The sequence below is a fragment of the Echeneis naucrates genome, chromosome 18, assembly GCF_900963305.1.
Source record: "Echeneis naucrates chromosome 18, fEcheNa1.1, whole genome shotgun sequence".
NCBI lineage: Eukaryota > Metazoa > Chordata > Actinopteri > Carangiformes > Echeneidae > Echeneis > Echeneis naucrates.
In genome coordinates, this window is record NC_042528.1 from 5,268,603 (window position 1) to 5,290,907 (window position 22,305).

Below are 22,305 nucleotides of genomic sequence, written 5' to 3' on the forward strand. Positions count from 1 at the left end.
GAGGAAATGAGAAGAAAGTCCCTGGAAATGCTTAGCTTATAAAAAGGGGTAAAACTTGAAATCTATCCACACACATCTACATATATATAGTCATGAAAATGTGAATGTGCACACACCAAGCTGGTTTCCTTGGAGTATCTCCTAGAATTGGAGATTTGCGACTGAAAAGCTTGCAGAGATTGTGAGAGAAAATATAAACAAAGAAGAGGATTCAAAGGAAAGTTTCCAACATCTTGTGGAATCCATGAGATGACTAACTGAAGCTGTTTGAGAAAGGCCAGATCCTAGATACTAGAGTACAGGTCTTTCTGTATGTATATAGACCCTAACCTCCAATTTTAATTGGCATAAATTACAATACCAGTTAAAATTGATAATTTCAATACCTTGGGTTGTAAAATTTACTTATTTTAATTTTTGAATGAATTAAAAAAAAACAACAGCAATTTCCTTTTTAAAAGCAATGTGTCTTTGGAAAATAGCTTCACCAGAGGCAGGTTGGCATTCAAGAACTTTTGTCCATCACTAACATAATCAAGTCTGAAAAGTATTTAAGTATCAAATTTATTCTCAAGTACACAAACAAAAGGTGGCAATATGAAATCAAAAAATGTGACACTGTCAGTCATTCTTTTTGAAATGTTGACTCTTCATTTAGCACCTTAACAGTTGGGTTACACATGATTTATATAGTCACTCATACAAAAATGAAATAGGTGAATAATGCGAGTCAGTAACATAAAAATAAGCATGGGGAGCTGGGGCTCACAGTAACTTAAGATATACACTGCATGTAATCAATAAGTACCGCTTTCAATTTTTGATTTCCACGGACAAGTACCGCTCAGCCTCTACAGTCCCATACCAAAACCATGGTACTCCTCACGAGTTTGTGTGACAACTAGGCCTAGACAGTGATTACTAAACACAAGTTCACCTGATATATTTGGACCTATTTTCTTTTCACATTAGAGTTTGAGATTCTGTATTATTGCATTTACATAGGAATAGTAGATATATACAGAAACGTTCATTGTCAAACAATGCTGGAAAAAGATGAGATTTGTTTTATTATTAATATTATTATTATTATTATTTTTATTAGGTACTTTGGAGTGTGAAAATGTCTCTAAAAATGCAAAGAGTAAGGCACTTGATATATTCCTGTGCCGCCAACAAATCTGGCATGATGATCCAGATACATGTACAGGATTGTATCCTTTTCAAGTACACAGTGTACCTGGTACCCTCTAGTGTTAAACTGTGGTCTGTGTGCTTCCTGGGTGGGCAGCTCTGAGATAAATGGCTGACTTGCGGAAATATTGTTTTTATTTTGAGTACACCTCTGAGAAACTCTGATAGGTACTCAAAACGTAACAGTTTGTCTTTTGAGAAAAACAAACACGTTTTCTAGAGATAAGGATTTAGGCTTCAACAATGAGCTATAAAAGAATTTTAATTGGAATAAACTAGACTGTGGACACATTTGGTCAGACCTATATTCCACATTGATTATGTTTTAGTTTTGTCATATTTTCTTTGTCAATGTTAAACCCTGTTCTCACCAAATTTGTAACAAGTGCCCTCAATCCAATAGGCACTTGAGCTCAACAAGCTACCCCCAGATTCTCGTCAAAACATGGGAACCGTACACTAACTTCACATGAATGGTCACTCAACACCAAGGCTGGAAAACTACATGACATCCACAAAGAACTCGCTGGGGTTGCCCATGGCCAGATGGAATGACTGGCGAGATGCAGTCAGCTCTGGGGGAACCGAGCCCAGGTCACGGGTGGGTGGGGCGCCAGGAGGTCCCCCCGGAGTGGAAGAAGGGGGTGGAGGTAAAGCTGGGTGCATGGGGGCTGTGGGAAGCTGCTGCGTGTGAGGAAGACCATGGGCAGCTGCCATGGCCGGGTGTGGGTGCTGAGGCACCATCATCACCATCATGGGGTTGTACGGCAGGATACCTGGTGGGTAGGGAGACATATGGGGTGGTTGTGGCATGCGGTGATGATGAGAGCGCTGGGAGGAGGCGTGGCTGTGCTCACTGGGGGCAGCAGAACCGTGACCACGCCGCAGGCTGCTGCGGGTGGAGTATTCTGATTCGCTGCCGCTACCGGAGCGCGAGTCAGCCCCGCCTCCCTCTCCACCCCCACCAGAGGGGGACTTCTCCCCTCCACCCACAGTGCTGCCAGGACCTTTACTGCTGCGTCTTCGCTCACCCTCGCTTCTCGTTGATCCGCTGCTTCGGCTCCCTGCAGTCAGAGAGAAAATACAGTTTACACTAACCCTCTACTTTCCAGACAGCTGCAACTTTCTATATATCTATATCTATATATATATATATATAAATAAACCACCTTTTGTAATGCTTCAAAAATGCAACACTCTTGGAAGCTGTTATTCAAAGATGTTTGAGCACCCTTAAAGGTGCATTATAGGAAATTAATAGTGCATTCCTCTAAAGATGGATGACAAACAGGAGGTCTGGGTAGGTTCCCAGTCATCCAAGTCACAGATCACAAAGAAAGTTCACTCTGATTTAGCTGGAGATTATTGAAGACGTTTCACCTCATCCAAGAGTCCTAAATCAGTTCTGAATTTAAGAAGGCTCTTGGATGAGGTGAAATGTATTCAAGAATCTACAACTTAGTCCAGCTGCCCTAGATTCAACTTTCACAGAGACGAACAAGAGACAAATTTGTTTGGATGAAAAAAATAAGTAAACAAGTAATAGAGAGATAAAAATCAGACACTGAAATATGTTAACTTTACTTTTTAGTGTGGAATATGAACCTATCATTTCTATAAAGAAGGTCTTTAGTCCTTATTTATAAACTGCATGTCATCATCCACAGCCATAGAAGACATCATTAGAGAGAAGTAACCTCAATAGAATCCAAAAACTACACAGATAACAGATTGGCAGTGGTATACATGGTTAAGGAGCTCATAAATGTAAGAACACCAACATGGTGATAAGGTGATTTGAATCTTTAGGAGGGCAATGTTTGATCACTGACTGCTCACCTTCACTGTGCTGGCTGCCGGTGCTGCCGGGGGCGTAACTGTAGCTGGTGAGCTCGTGGTACGGAGGTGGCTGGCTGGAGTAGGGATGTGTAGGGTAGGGCTGATAAGGGAAGGTGTGCATCATGGGCCACGGCGAGGCCCCAGGGAGAGGCAGTGGGGCCAAAGTGTCTTGGTCTGAGGCCCCACTGGAGCCATCGTTGTCATTCAAGGACAGATTGGCCATGTCTGGGTGGGAGATGAGGAAGAATTTCAACAAACTGGATAACTTCAACAAATCATGTTACTTCTGTATGTGCTTAGATGACAGGGTTACACTTGTTTATCAGATTTGTTTTTCTACAATGTTAACCTTTAAAAAGACATGTTGCAATAACAAGACTTACAGTAGCTGCTGCAGTTGTGGACCGTTTTTCCTTGTACATGTTCTTTTTATAGATTCTAAGTTTAGCAGTGACATTCAAGAAATCCTTCTATGACTGAAATCTTACGTTTACTCATGAAACATCAAGCGTGTCCACAAAAGACCAGTGTGTAAACTGTGATTATAACAGATTATACCAGATCTAAGTCAGTCTTATATTTCAAGTGTTTACCAGTAACTTACAGTTCTCACAGTCGCTCAAGTCCCCGAATACATAGTAGCACTGCTCAGAGAAGGTGATCTTATTGACAGTGTGTCGAATGAAGCCAGCCTTCAGCAGATTGCTTGCATACTTCCTGGCTTCACGACGGTCCTGGAATCCCTCAATGTGGTGGAACAGCCACTCCACTACATCTGAGCCTGGAGTTGGATGTTTCGACGAGAAGATAAGCCACAATGTGATGTGCAATATTTGCAATAAAAAAAAAAAAAAAAAATCAATATTTCAATATTTTTCTGACAAAATAAAATTCCACATTAATAAGGAAAAACATCTACTGGCACTACAACTAGCAGATGAGCCCCCCCACACACCCAAAAAGGTACAGCACTGGATAGCAGTAGACTGCCTTCGGTAGACACATTCAATCAGAATTACAAGAAATAGATAAATTACAACAGCAAATGTTAATATCCAAAGGAACAATCATAATGGTTGTTATCATAGCTAGTGGTTTGTGGTAAGCAGGACCATTGACGTAATTCATCAATAAGTAACAGTACAAGTTAGATTTGACAAATATTTCCTATGCAGCCCATATACACATTACTCTATACCAATAAACTGTAATTGTAAAAAGGAACACAACTAAACATTGCCTCAAATGACCAAACTGAATTAACAACTCTGACATCAAACAAAAGCGCCACCAAAATGGTGCCCATGTGATAGCCTGGATCTTTACCATATTAACAATGAAAATTAAAGTAAAAAAAAAAAAAAAAAAAAAAAAACAACAAAAAACTAAGAACAAAAACTGCATAAGCGTTTCATTTTTAATAAAATGGGAAAACATATAGTTTATGTAATTACTCCTTGTGATTCTGTTGCAGATGATTCCAATTAAACAGATGTTTCTAGTCAAAACAGGCACACTCGTGCTCTAAGATTTTTTTTTCCCTCCCGCAAGTCACACGGTTTTAATTCTGTGAACATAATGGCTGCCCTGTAAAATCCTGTGGAGGTAAAGAAAGTTCATGAAACTACTAACTTTTTGTTCTTGTGCCTAGTTTCATCTCCTTTTTTGTCTTACCAAGGAAAGCGTTGGGGATGGTAATTTTAAGCCACATACGGTCCCTGACTTCCAGACCAGACTCCGGTGAAGCCATGGCCTTTGCAACTGATGCCATGTCAGAGTGTAGTGATAAATTGAAGTCATCAAAACCTGGAAAAAGAAACACAGAGGAGCACTTTAGGAAATCTGAAGTGGAAGAAGTGGAGACATGCAAAGAATGAATGATTGTGAGATTAAATCACAACTGGCTCAAAAAAAAAAAAAAAAAAAAAAAAAAAAAAGAGCGAGAGAAGAACTTTGAAGAGGAGATCAAAGACAGCAAAGTTGCAGACATCATTTATCACAGAATATAACAACAGCAGAGGAAAAGGCACAGTCAGATGGGAAATATGATTCCAGTGCCAGTGTCATTAGAAAAGAAAGTCAGACAAAAACTGTCACAGAAAAGTCATATTTTATGATAAAATATCAACAGACAAAGACACTGGCTAAGGTTTAAGGTTTAGTGGATACAGTTTTATGAGACGATCTTGTGGATATGAATGAGCTGAGAATAAAGACGAGAGGTCAGTTACGGAAAGTGAGATGCATAAGGAAACAAGCTCTCACGTTCGGTCTCAGTGACGGAGGAGGAAGAGGTGATGGTGCTGAGAGAGGAGCTGCCAGGGTAGGGAGGGTACGCCCCGGTCATAGCCACAGAGTGGCTGACCCATGCCGCTGGGTCGATGGGTCGGATCGGTTCATCTGCACAAGTTGAAAAGAAATTATGATTAAGTTCGACATCAATAACAGACAAACTGGTCTATGAGTGGGTGTGAGGCAGTCTGATCACTGACTGCGAGGAAGAGTGAAATAGCCCTGAGGAGAGGGGTCCCAGCACTTGGCCACTGTTAGGATGATGGGCCTGCCAAACACCAAAAGAAGGAGAAAGCATTATTATTGAAAATCTGTTTACAAAAAACCTTTGCTATAATCACTGGTGTCTGGTAATATTTAAAATAAAAGGGGAACAGTGACTCACCCTGGCTTGTGTACAATCTCCCTCAGTACTCTCACTGCATCATCATTACTCATGTTCTCAAAGTTGATGTCGTTCACCTTGATAAATATATAAGTAGAACAAGATTATACTCAAACACAAAAGCGTCCGTTTTCTATTTGTGTTTAAAAACAGACGTGTGAAATGAATAAAACATGAAACCCTGAAAAAAGCCTCTGTCTCAAACCAACACTCATCAAAACAGTCAAGGATACAGTCAAGGAACAGAAAAGGATAAATACCCTGGCTTAGATTTCAGAGTAAGCCTTTATCCCTGCTCACCTGCAGCAGCATGTCACCAGGTTCGATGCGTCCATCTGCAGCCACAGCTCCTCCTTTCATGATGGAGCCAATGTAGATGCCCCCATCACCCCTTTCGTTGCTCTGACCAACAATGCTGATGCCCAGAAAATTGTACTTCTCTGCATTGTCAAGAAATAGGAATACTGTGAACACTAATCCCATTTGCCAGGAGAATGTGATGCAGCACCTGGCATACATGGCTGTACTGTGGCATGTATTGTAGCGCTGATGTTCAAAGAAAATGGCTTTACAAACCCATGTTGAGGGTGACGGTGATAATGTTCAGGGACATCGTGGAGTCTGTCACACTGCTGAAGGAGGATGCCTAGAGTTGAAAAATCACAACATTTATTGATGATGTTTGCTTACAAATTATTTGTCATACAGAGCTGGGTCCATGTTATGAAGGTTCTGCAGGGGCAATCCTGCAAATGCTGAAGTTAAACTATGTAAAGAGTTGTCAAAGAGATCTTGGCATACCCTCTCTAGACGTGGGGGGCGCTGTTTCCTACGTCGACGGTGCCGTTTCAAAAGCCTGGAGGCTGTGCTTTGCTCTGTTGCACTGCTGAACCTACAAGTTCAAAGGTCAGACAAACTTTTTATAGGTTTGTACCCATCTTTTTTTTGTATCATTCATTATGTCTGAAACCCACCAGAATAACGGGGAAGCTTATTATTTATTAATTTACCATGATCAATTATCTAACTCATCCACTTTTGATTAAAAACATAACACCCCCTTGTGTTGCACAAACTTTCAGGAGACTGAAGCCTTCTTTCAACAGCCTCACCTGCTCATGGTGTCATCGTCCTCAGAATCACAAAAGCTTGTTGTTTCTAGCTCACTGCTCATTACTGTGCTGGAGCTCTCATAGCCTGCTAGGTGGCGCTCCAGTCGACTCTGGCCATTCATACGAGGCCCTGGGACACCACAGACAAAACACGAAATACAAGACAGCAGACTCTGTGAGCTTTCATGTTTACTCAAGTCAGTGTTTACCATTTTTTCTATAGAGAAAAGATTCCTCACTTCCCAGCATTCCTTGATTATATCACACCCTATTTAGTGTTTGGATGCTGAGAGCGTGCCAGGTCTTGATGGCACACCATCCAAAAAGGACCGTTTTTCATCAGCACTGTGATGTTGTGCCTTACCGTGTTGCTCCATGCTCTCTCTGTGACGAGGTCGCTCTCTCCTAAAAGAAACTACAGACTCTGTCTCAGTCTGGTCATCCAACGTCTCCACACTGCCTGTTGCATTGGGACTGTAAAATAAGAACAAGCACAGTGGGTATTAGAGCTTTAGAGCTTTAGAGATTTCAATATTTACCAGTTTGCCGTAAAAAATTGCCAATGTGATCAGCGAAGCTGGTTTTCCTAATCTAATATTATCATTATAATTATAATACATAATAACCCATTGACATTGTCCAATTCAGTTTCAAAAATATAACCAGAGATACCATTATATTCCACATATTCTTTTCCCTTCTCAAAACCTGCTTTATTTTTTTTACATTACAACTAGACCACAGACTTTCAGTCCATGATTCAGGTCTGTTATGTTACCAGCGGTTAATACAGCCTTAAATTGCTGACCTCAAGCGGATTGCAACAGAGGAAGATGAAATGCAGCTCCAGATTGTTTTTTTCCTTTTTAACAATTTTGCCTTCACACTCTGGGACCACACATGTGATGGCTTCTCTATAAAGTGAACTTATTGTACATACCAGCATATGCACACATCAAACATACAGATTGAGAAAATATTTGGTCATGACAGTAGCAAGTTGAAGAGATTTTTTCATTCCCAGAGAACCCACAATGTAAAAAAAATGTTGGCAATGGGGTTGATCCTGGTCCAAAGACAGCATGGAAAGACATAACTAACAAGGTTAATCCACCACTGTCTGCAACCGAATGTTTGGTAAAGTTATTGCTTAATTTGAAATTGGATTAAAAAAAACCATCAGGCTACCGACCTGAACCAACCCAAAGCAGATAGACAAGACCAAACATACTAAATGAGTGCAGGGCAGCCATAATGAGAGTTTGTGCTGATGGTCTGGTCTGAGCTCCACTTGACCCCTCAGCCAAACACAAAGTATTCGAGACATATTCTTTAGGAAGTTCTACAGCAAGGCATTAAAATGACTGTTTTGTTCTGTGTAATTTACATTAATGGTTTCTTTACATTATATGTAAAGTGATGGCCCAATGATGACCCAAACATTGTCCAGCTTTATTTAATGAAGTCAGAACAATAAGTCAATGCTGTGTGTACATCTTATTGGAAAACTAAATCTACTATTACAGGTTTAATGCTAATTTAAAACAAACTCAAGGCCTGTTTCAACCTTGATTAGAGAGGTTAACCAAATTTGCATGGGCTCTCAAATATTCTAATATATATACACTTTTGATTTAAAATTCAGCAAATAAAACAGGTTTAAACTTAAGCTAAGAACATTTTAAAATCACAGTGCTTGTATTCAGTTTTTTTTAAGAGCTTTTAACATCAATAAGGCTGCTTCAGCTAAGATCAGGTTCAAGTGAGCTGTACTGTTCTTGCTATTCTTGTTGTAACCTGAGACTGGGAGTGTGTGAGATATTCAGGAACAAATACAGTATGATCATTGTAGCTGAGTGAGAAGCACAAATGTTTATGTTCTTAAGTGCAGGTTAAATGTACTGGGTTTGAGAAGGCTTTTGGACTTGCAAACCCCTCCTCCCTGGGTAAACATAAAGTATAGTACGTAAGCTTACTGAAAAGAGGGTGGTCTGGAGTCCCCAATACCCCCAGTCCTCTCTGCAGGTGGAGGTGGCAAGGGCGGTGGAGGTGGCGAAGGCTGCGTAATTGTTTCCACGGGAGGAACCACAGCCACTGGAGGCTCTGCTGCTGGAGTATCTGAAGATACCAACTAATAGAAAGAAAAACAATATTCAGAGACTAAGAGAGAAAAAAAGTATACAAAGTAAAGAGAAACAGAATAAAATGTGGAAAAAAGAAGCATGTGCATGTTGTGAAATTGGCACTAAATACATTATAGAAATTGAGAAAGGGCAGTGAGAAGAAAGTAAGAAAATGAGGAAACAAAGGAGAAGTAAAGAGGAGGTGGAGCACAGGGAGGGATAATGGGTAAAATGTCAATTACTTTGACACACAGACACTGTACTCTTTTCAGTTTGGTGTCTCAGGGGCATACTGAAATGCTATCCTACACTTAAGCTGTCTCTCTTCATTATACTACAAAAGTGCCCACAAATGCATACACACACATACACACACATTATAAGGCACATCTCCTGTTAGGATAAATGTCATACAGCATCCAATTACAGATGGGAATAAAATGTAGATAGGTCCAGTTGACCAAAATAAATTAAAGAAAATATAAATATATATATATATTGTCTGCTGATGTTGGAGATGATAATGATGGATTTCAGCACCAAAAAAAAAAAAAAAAAAAAAAAAAAAATCACTGCAGAGCACGTGTCTGCATATAAACTCTTCATCCATTCCTTTGGAGGCTTGATGCATTTATGGAGTTCAGATAAGCAAGCTTAGCATTCCCCCTCAAAACAATTTAACCAAATGAGGCCTATCAGCCCCAAAAGACTGACGTTCAACCTCTTTACTGATTCCCTCCCTTCTTTTCCTTTCCTACTAATGACTATGTGACTATGAAGCACTAGTTTTCTGAGATCCCTTCATCCTTCTTGGCATGCAGATCGCATATCAGTCCCTCTGGTCTATGAGCTTTGTTCCCCTCTCTTTTAATGCCTTCCCTCCTTCTTATGCACTTAACAGATGCTGTGGCCTAAAACCTGCTTATCTGGGCCAAGTCCCCATGTTTTGTCTGTATTCTAATGCAACCTGCTGGGTGGGGTACAACGACTGGGCCTTCTCTGCTGGAGAAATGGAAAGCATGAAAACTGGACCCAGCACTATTTTCTATATGGTAACAAGCTGTGCAGTTTGTAACTAGCAAGCTTAAAAACTGATTGAGAGAAAAATTATGCTTTCCTAAAGATTTCCTCAAACTGAAAAGACACTTGACTTTGCACATTGCATCTTCAAATTATCATAATGATTATTAATAATGTCCCGATTTACTGCATTCTGTCATCTATCAAAAAACCCTCTGGCATTAGGTTGAATGTACAGTGAGTATTTTTATAGGAAACAACTGTAAAACCTATTACAATTCAACATTTCTGCTCTGCCATAAATTCTACTTTTACCATGTTTATAACATCTGTTTTGTGGTGGCATCAACACATATGTGAACTGTGTTTAGCTGTACGGTATTCAGCTGTGCTTCTACTTTCAATCTTCCCTAGTCACATCAATGAAAATATTAGAAAAGCCTGAATATAATGCAGTCATTCAATTAAAAACCCTCAATGAGAGTAACAAAAATAACGTCTAAAATTTAGATGATGAGAGATGAAAATTTTATTTCTATGGCAGTGCAGTCATAGTTCAGTTGTAAATGTGGTCTAAATATTTGACTTCACCTGCCTTTCTGCGAAAACACAATTACCAAAAACCAGCTTATAAATAAACTTCCATGGGTTAATGAAGTGGACGGGCATGATAATGGAAATAACTGACAGCCATTTGTATGGGAATAAATACAAAAAGCTATAAAAAAAAATTACATATACATGTATATGTAAAATCAAGCAGATAAATATTTTGCACCAGCCTCACAAGCACAGGCCTTAACTACAGTGGAAAAGTATGTGCCAATAAGATACACAGCTATGCAAATGTAATGTCTGAAATCTAAACTTTAATCACCAATTTTATTGCTGACTGTGCGACAAGATTGTTAGTCTGTGGGAGGTCAGGGGGAAAGCACAGGAAAGGAAACAATGGTTTCTGAAAAGAGCCTCTGGCTGAAAATCTTGGCTTACTTCTGAGATAAAACAGAAGTCTTCACATTTTCAGACAAACCTCAGTAGGAAATTGTTAGAATTAGGTCACTTAATATCTTGGAACAATGGTTAGCAGTGAAATATGAACAGCTCCCAACCCAACTTGGATTAGAAATATGTAACATGTTCATTATTTCTTACCCAGGACACCACTCTGCCATTGAAACATGGTAACTTGGCACTGTCATCAGAAATCTCTTCTTTCACCACCCTGAAAAACACAGAGAGTAAGAATCAAGGGGAGATATAAATTGTTCTGATCCTCATAGGATGGTATGTGGCACCTGGACGGTACACCAGAATGAAAATCATGGCATGGCTTAAGTCTAGTCATAAAGACAGGGAGACAGCATGCAATAGTTTACAGCACTGACAAATTGCATAAGAATTATTAGGCTACAATAACGACATGGCTGAACTTAATCACACAACAGGCCTGTTCGCTTTATATCTTTATTCCATGGCACCAATTGTTTTTGGGACTAGTCTGCGGCTGACACAAAAGACTGCAGCAGCTCTAATAGAGAAGCGTTTCAGCTCAAATCACATAATATCACCAAAAAGCAAAGCGGCACTAAAAAGGACAGTTGATTTGAAGTGTTTGTATACTTTAGTCCATGCCAGAGATGGACATTATTTTTTTACATTTTCCCATATTATTCTGTAATATTTTTGATTAAAAGGAAATTCACCTTTCTGAATAAAATGTACATACAAAAGTAATCATTAATTGTCCATACAACTATTACTCAGATCTAATATTGCTACCAAATACCCCCATGCCTTAAACTACGATGCAGTACAACAGATATAAAGAAAAAAGCAAATGAAACAAACTCCCTTTCTCCTGCAAGTGAGAGACACCGTGGAATTTCTTCTGTCACAGTGATGAGTTAAACACACACTCTTGCTGCTTTTGTGCCTCCTTGCAAATTGCACAACACGGTCACTATATTTGCATGTAAACAGAACAACAGTGCTGTCTCAAACAGCCAGTGTCAGAGCTCAGACTCCACATAGCCAAAGCTCCTCAAAGGCAACACATCCATCTGGCTCCCTCCTCCATACTGTTCCTCCATGTTTGTCAGAAATGCAAACATTCGGCTTCAGCTGTGTAATTTCCCCCCCAGCAGAATGCCATTACATTATTAAAGTAGTTGGCCGGGACAGGGGCTGGCTGCATGTGACACAGGGAGGGACACTTGTCTACATCAAACCTCATCAAAAGTTTCCTTTTTCCAACTTTATCTGCCAGTTTGCCTCCTCTTATGTGAGACTTGGTCAGGCTCCACTGGGCTTTCGTAAGCAGCTGTTGAGAGCTGGTTTTGTGGGTGTTAGCATACGGCCAGATTGTTGTGGGTACTGGTGAGGAGCTGTTGCAAGAAGCCTTTGGTTTTGAGAGCTGTATGTATGGTTACTCAATGTTAGTTGACAAATATTTCCTCTGTCTGATTTATTTAACATTTCCTCCTCATGTTCTGTGAGCAACTGCCTCCACACAGCCGATGAACTGATGCAGCATTCTTCTGCTGAGAGTGTAATTGTCCTCATTCCTCTGCCATACAAACAAACAAGCAACCACAGTCAAGTCATGTCACACACACTCTAAAATACTTTGAATAATGCACAGACAACACTGAAATATGTTGGGTCTCTGATTTTTTTTCCAAGATTTTCATCCCCGCTTCGCTATTTTCTTCAGTCCCTTGTTACCATTAAATTCCTCACACTCTACACGGCATCTTTTTTCTAACAATTAATCTTGCTGAAACAGCTCCCTGATCCCTTTTACTGCCCACGAACGTAGCAGAATATCCAATAACTCCACCCCACTCTTTCTCCCCTTCCTTCTCCCTGTGGACAACAGAAACCCAGCAAATGGCCTCCGTCCAGCCCCAGGTTCCCAGCACCGGGCCTGGCCTGCTCTGCTCCATGGATCTCCCCCACTGCCACACACACACAGAGCGCTGGTCGACAGCTGGCCTCGTACCAGGGCAAATGAAAACATACTGTTACGCACTCCTCTCCTAGGCTGGAGAGGAGGGGGGGTATCCCCGCTTCGATTGGACAGCTGACTTAGAGCTGTTTGAAATTTTTTATCCAAACTCAGTTGGAGATATTCGAACGAATGCGTGTGATGCTACGGTGTGCAATTTAAGCTTAATGATGGGGAATATTTTTGGCCATGACTATCCTCACTCTGCGGACAGGGTTTGTCATGGGCAGTTCTTTTCAGATGAGGACATTTTGCCTTTGGAAAACTACTAACATTGTGTGTTCACTTGCAACTACACAAGGCCTAAACTTAATAATGTCCTGTACTGTTACACAGGGACCATTTCCGATGGCTAGCTGAGAAATTACCCCAAGGATTGTGGTAAGGCTTGTCAAGTTAAAATAATCAAAACTATTAGAATTTAATGAAAAGGCAATTATTTTGACAAGTGAGGGCATTGAAAAAAATCTGACTTAGACTTAATCTCAAGATTTCCACTGTTGATTGAACCAATGTTATTTTATCATAAAACTTAAAATGTATATTTTCTATAATTGTCTAAAAGTTAAGACAAACAACAAATTCATAAAATAATCTGCAGATCATCAATATCTCCATTTGCAGTTTTGTGCAAGCACAAAAAAATTCAATTTTTTATTCACTTACACAAGATCCTCTGTAAACAGTTTATGCAAAAGAACTCAATATAGACAAGAGAACGGATTACTTTTACTATCTATCACCCATTTTCCAGAATGAAATAGTAACTGAATCTGTAATTTTCCACAATTAATGTAGATGCCGACCACAGCTCCCCAGAGCCAAAAGAGACAAAGCATCATTTATAATGATGCAGCTCATTTGGGAAACTGTGTTTTTACTTGAAATATAACTAAAATGATTTAAATGGTTGTCAGCACATTCTAGTTATGAATTTCAAGGATGCAAAAGCAGATCTGTATTCAAAAAGGTACTTACCACTGAGGTTCTGAAACTAAAATCTCTAATAGTCAGTTATTGATGTTGCTGCTATTAATATTCAGCTCAGCAAGACCTAATGAAAAGGCATTTTATCTTGTTGCTGGACTTGATATTGCAGCTCCCCTGGCACATGCTGTGGTGATGCCATCCAAAGAGGAAAAGAGGCAAATAGCCCAGCCTTAACGCTCATCCAAGACTACAATGCATTTAACAGGAGCCCTAAGGGTCTCACTGGGTGAATAAACCACAAACATGCATTCCTCTGCAGGAAAATGCACAGCAGCCACACAGAAAAAAAAAGATTAATTGATAGAGGAGAGGAGACAGCTCTTTCTAGAGGATTGAGTTGAGAGAAAGGGGAGCGGACGGGAGGAAGCAGGGGAATGAAAGGATGGCTGGCAGGCCAAAGTGTTAAAGAGGGGAGACAAAACCTTGGCTTCAGTCCCGAAAGAAAGAAAAGGCGAGGATTTCACAAGATGATGGACTGGAGGAGGGAGGGAGGGATGAGGATTATGGTAAAGAAAAGCAGCAGGGACAGGGAATGCCTCCCATTGTAATGATGATGTTTTCTGAGAAATGTCCCTGCCTACATACCCTTAGTATTTATAGAAGCACTTAGATATTCATCAGCAGTCATTATAACTTGGCAGTTTCTGATTAGGGATGTGTTGGTTGAATGGTGACCTGGCTGGCTTTATTCAAGTTCACTCTGCCTATACCTCGTGTTATTTCCAAAGGTTATTAGGGAAATATGCTACAGCCGGTCATAAGATAAGATTGCATGCCTTTTACACACGCAAACAAACATGCATTTTCTCTTTCTTCTCGCCAGGCTGTCCGTGCACTGGGAGAAATGAAAACCACGTAGAAAACAACGGCACATGAACGCATCGTTCTCCACCTTTTGTCACATTTACCTTGCATGGGGTGTTTACTTAACGTGTTCAAGCTTTTATCACCCCCTCATTTTGCATGCAAAAACCACACAGCTCCTCTCTGCTAAAGACAAAAGAGACTCACCCGAAGTCCTGGTCCATGGACTTGAAGAAGAATTTGTAGTTCGGCTTGTTCAAGACCTGTTTAAAATCCAGCAAAGTGATATTTTCGGCAGCGATGGGTATCTTCACTAAATACGGCGTCTCCTCTTCGTCGATATGATAAATTATTTTGGTTTCCGCCATCTCTGCGGTGGCTTTTTCTTTTTCCTCCCTCCAAAGCTGGAAGTTACCACAACAAAAAGAAAAAGAAACACACACTAAAGAGCCGAGGTAGCGTTAACTTTGTAGGGGAGTTAGCTAGCGGTGGAGCTAGCTAGGTGGCTAACGAGACGGCAGAGGTGAAACGATGATGGCCACTGAGATTTTCAGTCCGAGCCGGAGGACGTAAAGCCTTCAAAAACCTGCTGAAAAACTCCGACTTTACACGGCTAAACACTCACATTCCCCCTCCTACAGTTGGGGGCGGAGGGGGGGGGGGGGAAGAAGAGAGGAGGCGAAGAAAAAACACAAAATAAAAACGACGGACAGGCTACATTCACACGACCTGACGACCAACAACTTTTCCCCCAACAAAAACATCCAGGGGAGGGGGTCCGAAAACTTTTCTCCACTTTGAGCGAGCCAACGCGGCGTGTGACGTAAACACGCACCCCCCCCCCCCTTTCTTTTACGTCCTCTGCACCCCCACCCCCCCCCACCCCTCCAACATTTTATTATTACAGAAAAACATAATAATTAAAAAAAAAAAAAAACTTATCTACATCTATGAACTGTTTTCATTCTGAGTTTGTTGAAACACAAGCTAATAACACTAAATCATTAATAAGTAGGAATGAAATGAAGTCCTGTGTTTGCAGCATAAAGTTGGATAAGTGTTTGTGTTGTTTTCATTCACGTTATGTGGCTGTTAATTCTGACAATTGGAGTAAAAACAATAACTGACAGGTTAAAACATGATTTATTTAAATTCTTTTTGACTGCAGGGATGGATCAACAACCAAGCAAACTGAGGCCCCAAAGGTCACTTTACTCTGATGAACGGAACATTTAACTGGGTTTATACGCAACCAAATCATAATTTCATTTAAAATAATAAAGGTCACAGGTGGTAAATAGTTAACAACAATCTTAACTGTCTTGGTAAGGTCTCCTGTATTAAAACTTACATGGAGCTCATTCGCAGAAAATATCATCTTTTTTTTTTCTTTTTCTAACATGTCCTCATCTGTAATTGTAATTTCATCATCGAGTTGTGCTCCATGAGGTCTACTCACGTTCAGTAACGCTAATATTCATGACAAATCAGATTCACAATGATATCCAAACATTATCATCTGAGTCATATCATCTTAAAAAAATCACCAACAGGGTGGTATAATTGAATCCATCAAACACAATCTGAAAAATGTACACTAATACCGACAGAGTAAAAAACATTAGCCCTGCAATCACTGTTGAATTCCATTATTAAAGATAATACTACAATAGATAGCACACAGATAAGATATACAGAACAACTGTGGACGCACTGATCTTTTTAAAATGCTGAACACACATATATGCATGCACAAAGATGGGCAGGGAAAAACTGGAAACAGCATAGATATGAATGATAAATGACAATACCTCAGAGGAGTATGTTTTTAAATATTTAACATGATTAAATATTCGAGATGTGAGGTCAGTTCATCCAGCTTCACACAAACCACTAGAGGGAACTCTTCATCAGTCTATTATTAATAAAAGAAGGGCCGCTACGCAGAACAGTGAAGAAGGATCGGTGCTAATATATGCTGGTCCTAGCAACCACAGTGGAAAAAATATATTCATAAAAATAGGAAGAAAAACTATTTCTTCTTATGTGCGCTAAAAACAGTTTTTTTTACATGACTCCATGTCAAGAACTATATCTGCTGTAAAAAAAAAAGTGGAGGGGGGGCACTACCTCTGTTCTATAAAATTCTTTTGTTCAAAATATGTGGCCCAAACACAACTCCAACCACACAGATGATCACAAACAGAACCCAAAATATGACAGCCAGCAGCTGCACATAGAACAGTGTCTTCTTGCTCTGCTGTATAACTTCCTCTTCGCCCACAAGGCCCGGCGCCGCACCATAAGGCCTGTTCGGGTGCATCTGCTGCACACGTAGGCTGACAGTGGGCAAGATGATGAAGCGGGTGTCCCTGTTGTCGCCCTCCAGGGAGAGAACCACTCTCTGAGTGACTGTAGCCAGGCGTGTTGCCATGGTCACAGGGAGGCGGAAGGCCATGGGGGGCAGCCTGGCCAGGATGCGGGAGTTACATGGTAAGGAAAGGGCATCCCCTGTTTCTAAGGGTGTGAGGTGGCGGCACAGGGGGCAGGGGATGGCTGGTGGGCTGTGGGGGTCGGGCGGCTCAAAGCTGCACAGTTGGATTTTCTGGAGGCACTCAGAACAAAAAACATGGAGGCACTCCAGCATCCGGGGGCATTTGTTGGACTGGTCGTACTCCTGGTAACAGACGGGACACTCCACATCCATGGGCTCCCCGGGGGTGAGTGCTGCAGCATCTGAGTCTCCCTGCTGCGGAGCTGGGACAACATCACCTGACATAGTGGGAGGGAGGGGTGCTGGAGCTGGTGTGGGAACAAGATGTCTGTGAATCCTTAACAGAAGACAGTCAAATCTGTAAAGGGGAAACAAGATCAAACTCAAGTCTACTTCTGTGAGACAAAAAGAAATCCAGAAGGTTATGAAGCATTTAAAGACAAGCATCTGCTCCCACAGGGATGCTGCTTTGTTCCCTCTGAGTTTTATGAACAGATTCCACAGCCCATGAGTCATAGCATTCACGCACTGAACTACTCAGACATCTAACCGCTCACCCCCCTGAACTCACAATCACCCCTGCTCGATAGAGCTGCGTGCGGGCTTGCATGACACACCCAGAGTGTGTCCGGGATGTTGGGGAACAAAATACAAGGAAAACAACAGAAGAGCTGTGAATGGAAGTAATAAGTCACTCCACAGCGCCACGCTGATGTCAGCAAAAACACATTTAACATTAAGAAGCATTTAAAATGACACCAGCAGGGACCTGGTTCATTGAATGAGCGTAAACTGCAGGGAGATGTAATTTCTTTATTGTGCACCACTGAAAAACACACATGACAACGGTGTCAATACTCTCATCTGATTCTCAACTGTTTCACTAAGTACAGTCCTCTGGTCTAATGTTGTTTTGGTGCGTCAGCTTTTCCATAGCCACATGAAACACATTTGAACTTCATACGAACCTCAACTTGATTTTGCTTTACTTTGCCAACACTCTTTTGTTCCTGTTTGTTGCTCACAGGGAGCAACAAGAAGGCAGCTGGGGAATAGTTGCTTAGCAGGTGAGGTCTCATCTGAATTTGTCCATAGAAACACACTGCCTGAAACCTTTTCTTTTAAAAGTAAACTTCATATTCAGGCAATCAGAATTAAAATAGTGGGTAAAATAGGATTGCCATCAACAATAAGTATTTTGTTTCAGGGGAAAAAAAAAAAAAAAACGCAACACAATGGCCAACAAAATGCAGAAAGGAAACAATGGTGATATATGCCTGCAACCAGTTTCACTATGATTGTACCAAAGGAAAAACTGGAATTGCCCCATTATTACCAACTGACAGTGTACCATCATTACAAACTAAGACATATATAAGAAAGCCACTTACCAACCACACAAAGCCCTTTGATCAGAGCACACTTTAATACCCAGCTCCAACCCCAGAGCTGCCGCACACACAATTCATACTTCTTGGCGTGTTGGCACACATCTGATCCTGGCACAGTGTCTTCCTCCTTCTTCGGTGTACACATTAGCCACTCAAATATTCGTCTTTATAGTCTGTACCTGCATGTCTCAGCTTGGCTCTCCAGCAGCCTTTTGTTTTTTGTGCTGTCTCACCTGGTTCTGCTCATCCTGGTCTCCCTGTCTCTTCTCCCCTGATGCCTCTCTGTGGTTTGCTGAGCAGTAATGAAACCCTTGGCGATGGGATGGTAACCAGGGCACAAGAGACAGAAAATGACAGATTAGAGTCTCAATTCCTTTAAATCATAGTCTGCTTGTATTTTATGTCATTATGCTGTTGCACATTCAGCGTGTTTGAACTGTAAAACTGCAAAGTGTGAATTTGTGTATATTTTTTTTGGTTTAAGGTGGGGTTTTCATTGGAAATATCTACAAAAACAATTCATTTATAATAAATAAAAATTATCATGAGTACATGTTTTTAAGTTTAGTGGGTGCCAGTAAATGAGCCACAGGGACAGGATAATTAATGCATAAGTGCTTTTCATGTTCTGTTGAAGTGGCAACAGGTGAATTATTGACATAAATAGTCACATTACTCACCTGTCAAAGTCACACCCTGGATTATTTTTATGTATCTATCTGAGACTTGTGCAGACATGTTATGCAACTTCTTCTGTAATTTTAGATAAAATTATTTGTTATGCTACGGGATTGACTTTTGTGACACCTAAATTTGACCACTATATTCTGAGAAAGGAGAACTGTTACTTAATACAGAAGTTGTGTTGTTCACGGATATCTGAACTAACATTTACAGTAATGTATCCACAAAATGTTGAGAATCATCCTCTGGGGACTGTGAATGTCTGGACACGTTTAGGGATTTTCCATTCTTAGTCAAAATGGATGGCCCTAAGCCACTGACCAGCAGGGTGTCAAAACCATTGGATAAAAGGGATATATGAAAAATACATTTTCGCAGAGCCAAAACAAAGGCAGGTCTTTTGGTTTTTGGTTTTACGGGACAGCAACAGACTTTGAACTTGTCATCACAGAAAAAGTCCACGTTACTGAAAGCACTGAAGATGTTTCTGCAAATGGCTCTCAGTGAGCCAAGGCAGTTTTATTTTCGCCCAAAACTTTCCTGCTCTGACATGTACAAGCTTTTGTTTGAAAAAGGCCTGCTGGTAACAAATAAAACTCAGTGAAAAATCCCTGAAGGTTGAATAATAATAATAAAAAAATTGACCTATTGCTTCATTTTTACTTTCGATTTTATTAAATTACTAGAATCACTAATTACTAGGAAAAAATGCCAAAGATGGCAACATGACCTCTGAACTTTATTTCATCCTGTTGAGTGATAATGACATGTTGTTCACTGTTGTGACACATCAATTCAGAGGTCTATTATAAGCCAGAGCTGCAGCAGGCTACCGTAAAACACACCAACTGCATTTGATTCACCACAGCGCTGAACAAAAACAAACACTACTGGGAATGATTGAATGAATTATCTTCAGTAACAACGAATAGCCTGCTGAAACTAAATTAACAACTACAAAGCCTTGCTTTAAAAAGAAAAAAAACAAACACAAAATTAGCCATTGTCTAACAGTTAAGTAAATCATTAATGTGAGTTTTTACTGAAGCTGCTTTGGTTGTCCTCATTTGACTTCACAAAATGCTTCATTTTACTGTAATTTGGGTTAAAATGTGTGATTTGGCAAGACCAAACATCCTTACAGTAAGCAGGCAGGGGAAAAAAAAGCAGGGAGGCCCTAAAAAGATGATCAAGAGATTGTTAAACAAACAAGCAGAAAAGACAACTAAGGTGGAGGGAGAGAGAGAGAGCGAGTGACAGAGCATTTGAGTGCTGGCCAAGATTTCAGCGGAAATCACCATGAAAGGACTTGAGGGAGGAACATCTGATAGGAGGTGATATGTTTGGGAATTACCATGGAGAGGGAAAGCTGACTTCACGTCACACAGGCAAGCACACACACACCCTGATAAAGTGGAGTGAAACCGACTGAGATAATGGCATTTTATGGCCAAAAGAACAATGGACACCCTTCATTTTGAATAAAACACCCAAATCTGCGTTCAGTGTATTCACAACCAGAACATGTTGAATGAGTTGGATCCGTTTTTACCTGACTATAATTGGTGACTACACTGTGTGTGTATGGATTAACAAGTGTAAACCAACAACACGCATATGTTCAACATCCCACACATCTGTGTGTGGGTGTGTGTGTGTGACAGTCCTCTGGTTTCGGGACAGCTGGGTGAGTCATTTTTTTGTGTGTTTATTTAGCTCCAACCTCCGCTGCTGCCAGCTGATCAGAGTTCCTCCTCGTCCTACGCACTTCCTCAGCGTCGGTATAAATCAGGGCAGCCCTCCGCTGGAGCCATCCAGACCAGGAGCCCAGTGCCGTCGACACGCAGCAACATGTGTTCAGAGTTCGAGTGCGGGATTTGCTACTGGACCTACGACGCCGGTCGGCGGTGTCCGAGGGAGCTGCTCTGCGAGCACAGCTTCTGTGAGAGCTGCCTGCTGGCCCTGTCCCGGGCCCCGGGAGCCGAGGAGCCGAGTCCCGGAGCGGGGCTGGCCATCGTCTGCCCGCTGTGCCGGCAGATCACACCCATCTCCGCAGAGGGGAAGATGAGAGCCGAGCTCAGGGTGGATGAGACGGTCCTGGAGCGGCTTTGGGCCGCTGGGTTGCTCGATCGGGAGGAGGCGCTTCCCGATACTCAGGCCCAGGACCGGGACCGGGACCGGGACCGGGACCCCTCCGGGCGATCCGCTGCTCGGAAGCTCGGGCTGTCATGGAAGAAAATTTGGCGGATCATCAGCGGGAAGAGCTCAAACAACAGAGAAAGTGAGTAGATTGTGTTTGTCTCATAAATACGGGCAAGTTCTTACAAGTCTGAGTAAACAAAGAAGGGATGGGTTTGTATTTGGGGGGGTCCTAACTACGGCTTTTATTTTTATGAAATGCCAATAAATAAATAAACCTATGAATATAAATAAGTAAATATCAATAAATTACAGATGGTAGGCCACAAATGACATGGCTCATTTCAGTCTCAGGCTTATCTTCTGTGTAAATTGTGCCCCATTTTATTTTTTACTGCTGATTTCTAGAAGACTTAAATAAGCCATTTTTTAAACTAGTGAACCAAACTTTTTCATTTTTCTAATGTGTCTTGTTTTTCCTTCAACAGACTGTATGGACCGGGATGACCTGAGGAACTTCACCCTGATGGCCTGCTACATGTTTTGAGCTGCCACCAGCCCCAGAGACCCTGGATAATGTGCTACTGTATTTATTGACAAAGCCCCCCCAACATGATGATGATGAGGAAGAGGACCATCACTAAGAAGCTGAAATAAGAGGGAAAACAAAAAGAGACCAATAGTGAGCTACTGTATAAGAGCGCTCCTTTTTATGGATGCACTAATGCACAAAAGTATTTGATATTTATTCTTTTCTGTGAATGTATTTATTTTTTTAATGGCTTTTACATATTTAAGGCAAAATAAAAGAATTCTGCCTTTTCTTTA

At 41.0% G+C, this 22,305-nt stretch overlaps 3 protein-coding genes across 5 annotated transcripts; 1 reads left to right on the plus strand and 2 right to left on the minus strand.

The window, feature by feature from the left end:
• Window positions 1-554: 554 nt before the first annotated feature.
• On the minus strand, window positions 555-15,548 carry dvl2 (dishevelled segment polarity protein 2). Of its 3 annotated transcripts, none has more exons than XM_029526164.1 (15): window positions 14,977-15,548; window positions 11,121-11,190; window positions 8,799-8,923; window positions 7,139-7,296; window positions 6,823-6,910; window positions 6,512-6,602; window positions 6,287-6,356; window positions 6,011-6,150; window positions 5,711-5,787; window positions 5,526-5,593; window positions 5,350-5,433; window positions 4,708-4,839; window positions 3,647-3,814; window positions 3,034-3,258; window positions 555-2,258 (listed from the first exon to the last, which is right to left on the minus strand). In XM_029526164.1, exons 1-15 carry the CDS (start codon window positions 15,135-15,137, stop codon window positions 1,696-1,698), a joined length of 2,220 nt encoding a protein of 739 aa, XP_029382024.1. In that variant the 5' UTR covers window positions 15,138-15,548; the 3' UTR covers window positions 555-1,695. The 3 variants fall into 3 exon arrangements, with proteins under 3 accessions (XP_029382024.1, XP_029382023.1, XP_029382022.1); XM_029526163.1 differs by having other exon boundaries at window positions 4,708-4,864; window positions 5,315-5,433; XM_029526162.1 differs by having other exon boundaries at window positions 3,638-3,814; window positions 5,299-5,433; window positions 6,823-6,952; ... (1 more) ...; window positions 8,799-8,953; window positions 14,977-15,137.
• A 1,358-nt stretch (window positions 15,549-16,906) lies between these two features.
• LOC115059276 (E3 ubiquitin-protein ligase RNF152) lies at window positions 16,907-18,908 on the minus strand. Its single transcript, XM_029526937.1, has 2 exons — window positions 18,888-18,908; window positions 16,907-17,621 (listed from the first exon to the last, which is right to left on the minus strand). Exons 1-2 carry the CDS (start codon window positions 18,899-18,901, stop codon window positions 16,907-16,909), a joined length of 729 nt encoding a protein of 242 aa, XP_029382797.1. The 5' UTR covers window positions 18,902-18,908.
• Window positions 18,909-21,064: 2,156 nt separating this feature from the next.
• On the plus strand, window positions 21,065-22,305 carry LOC115059123 (RING finger protein 223). The gene is made up of 2 exons (XM_029526732.1): window positions 21,065-21,619; window positions 21,966-22,305. The coding sequence occupies exons 1-2, from the start codon at window positions 21,190-21,192 to the stop codon at window positions 22,022-22,024; spliced, it is 489 nt and encodes a 162-aa protein (XP_029382592.1). The 5' UTR covers window positions 21,065-21,189; the 3' UTR covers window positions 22,025-22,305.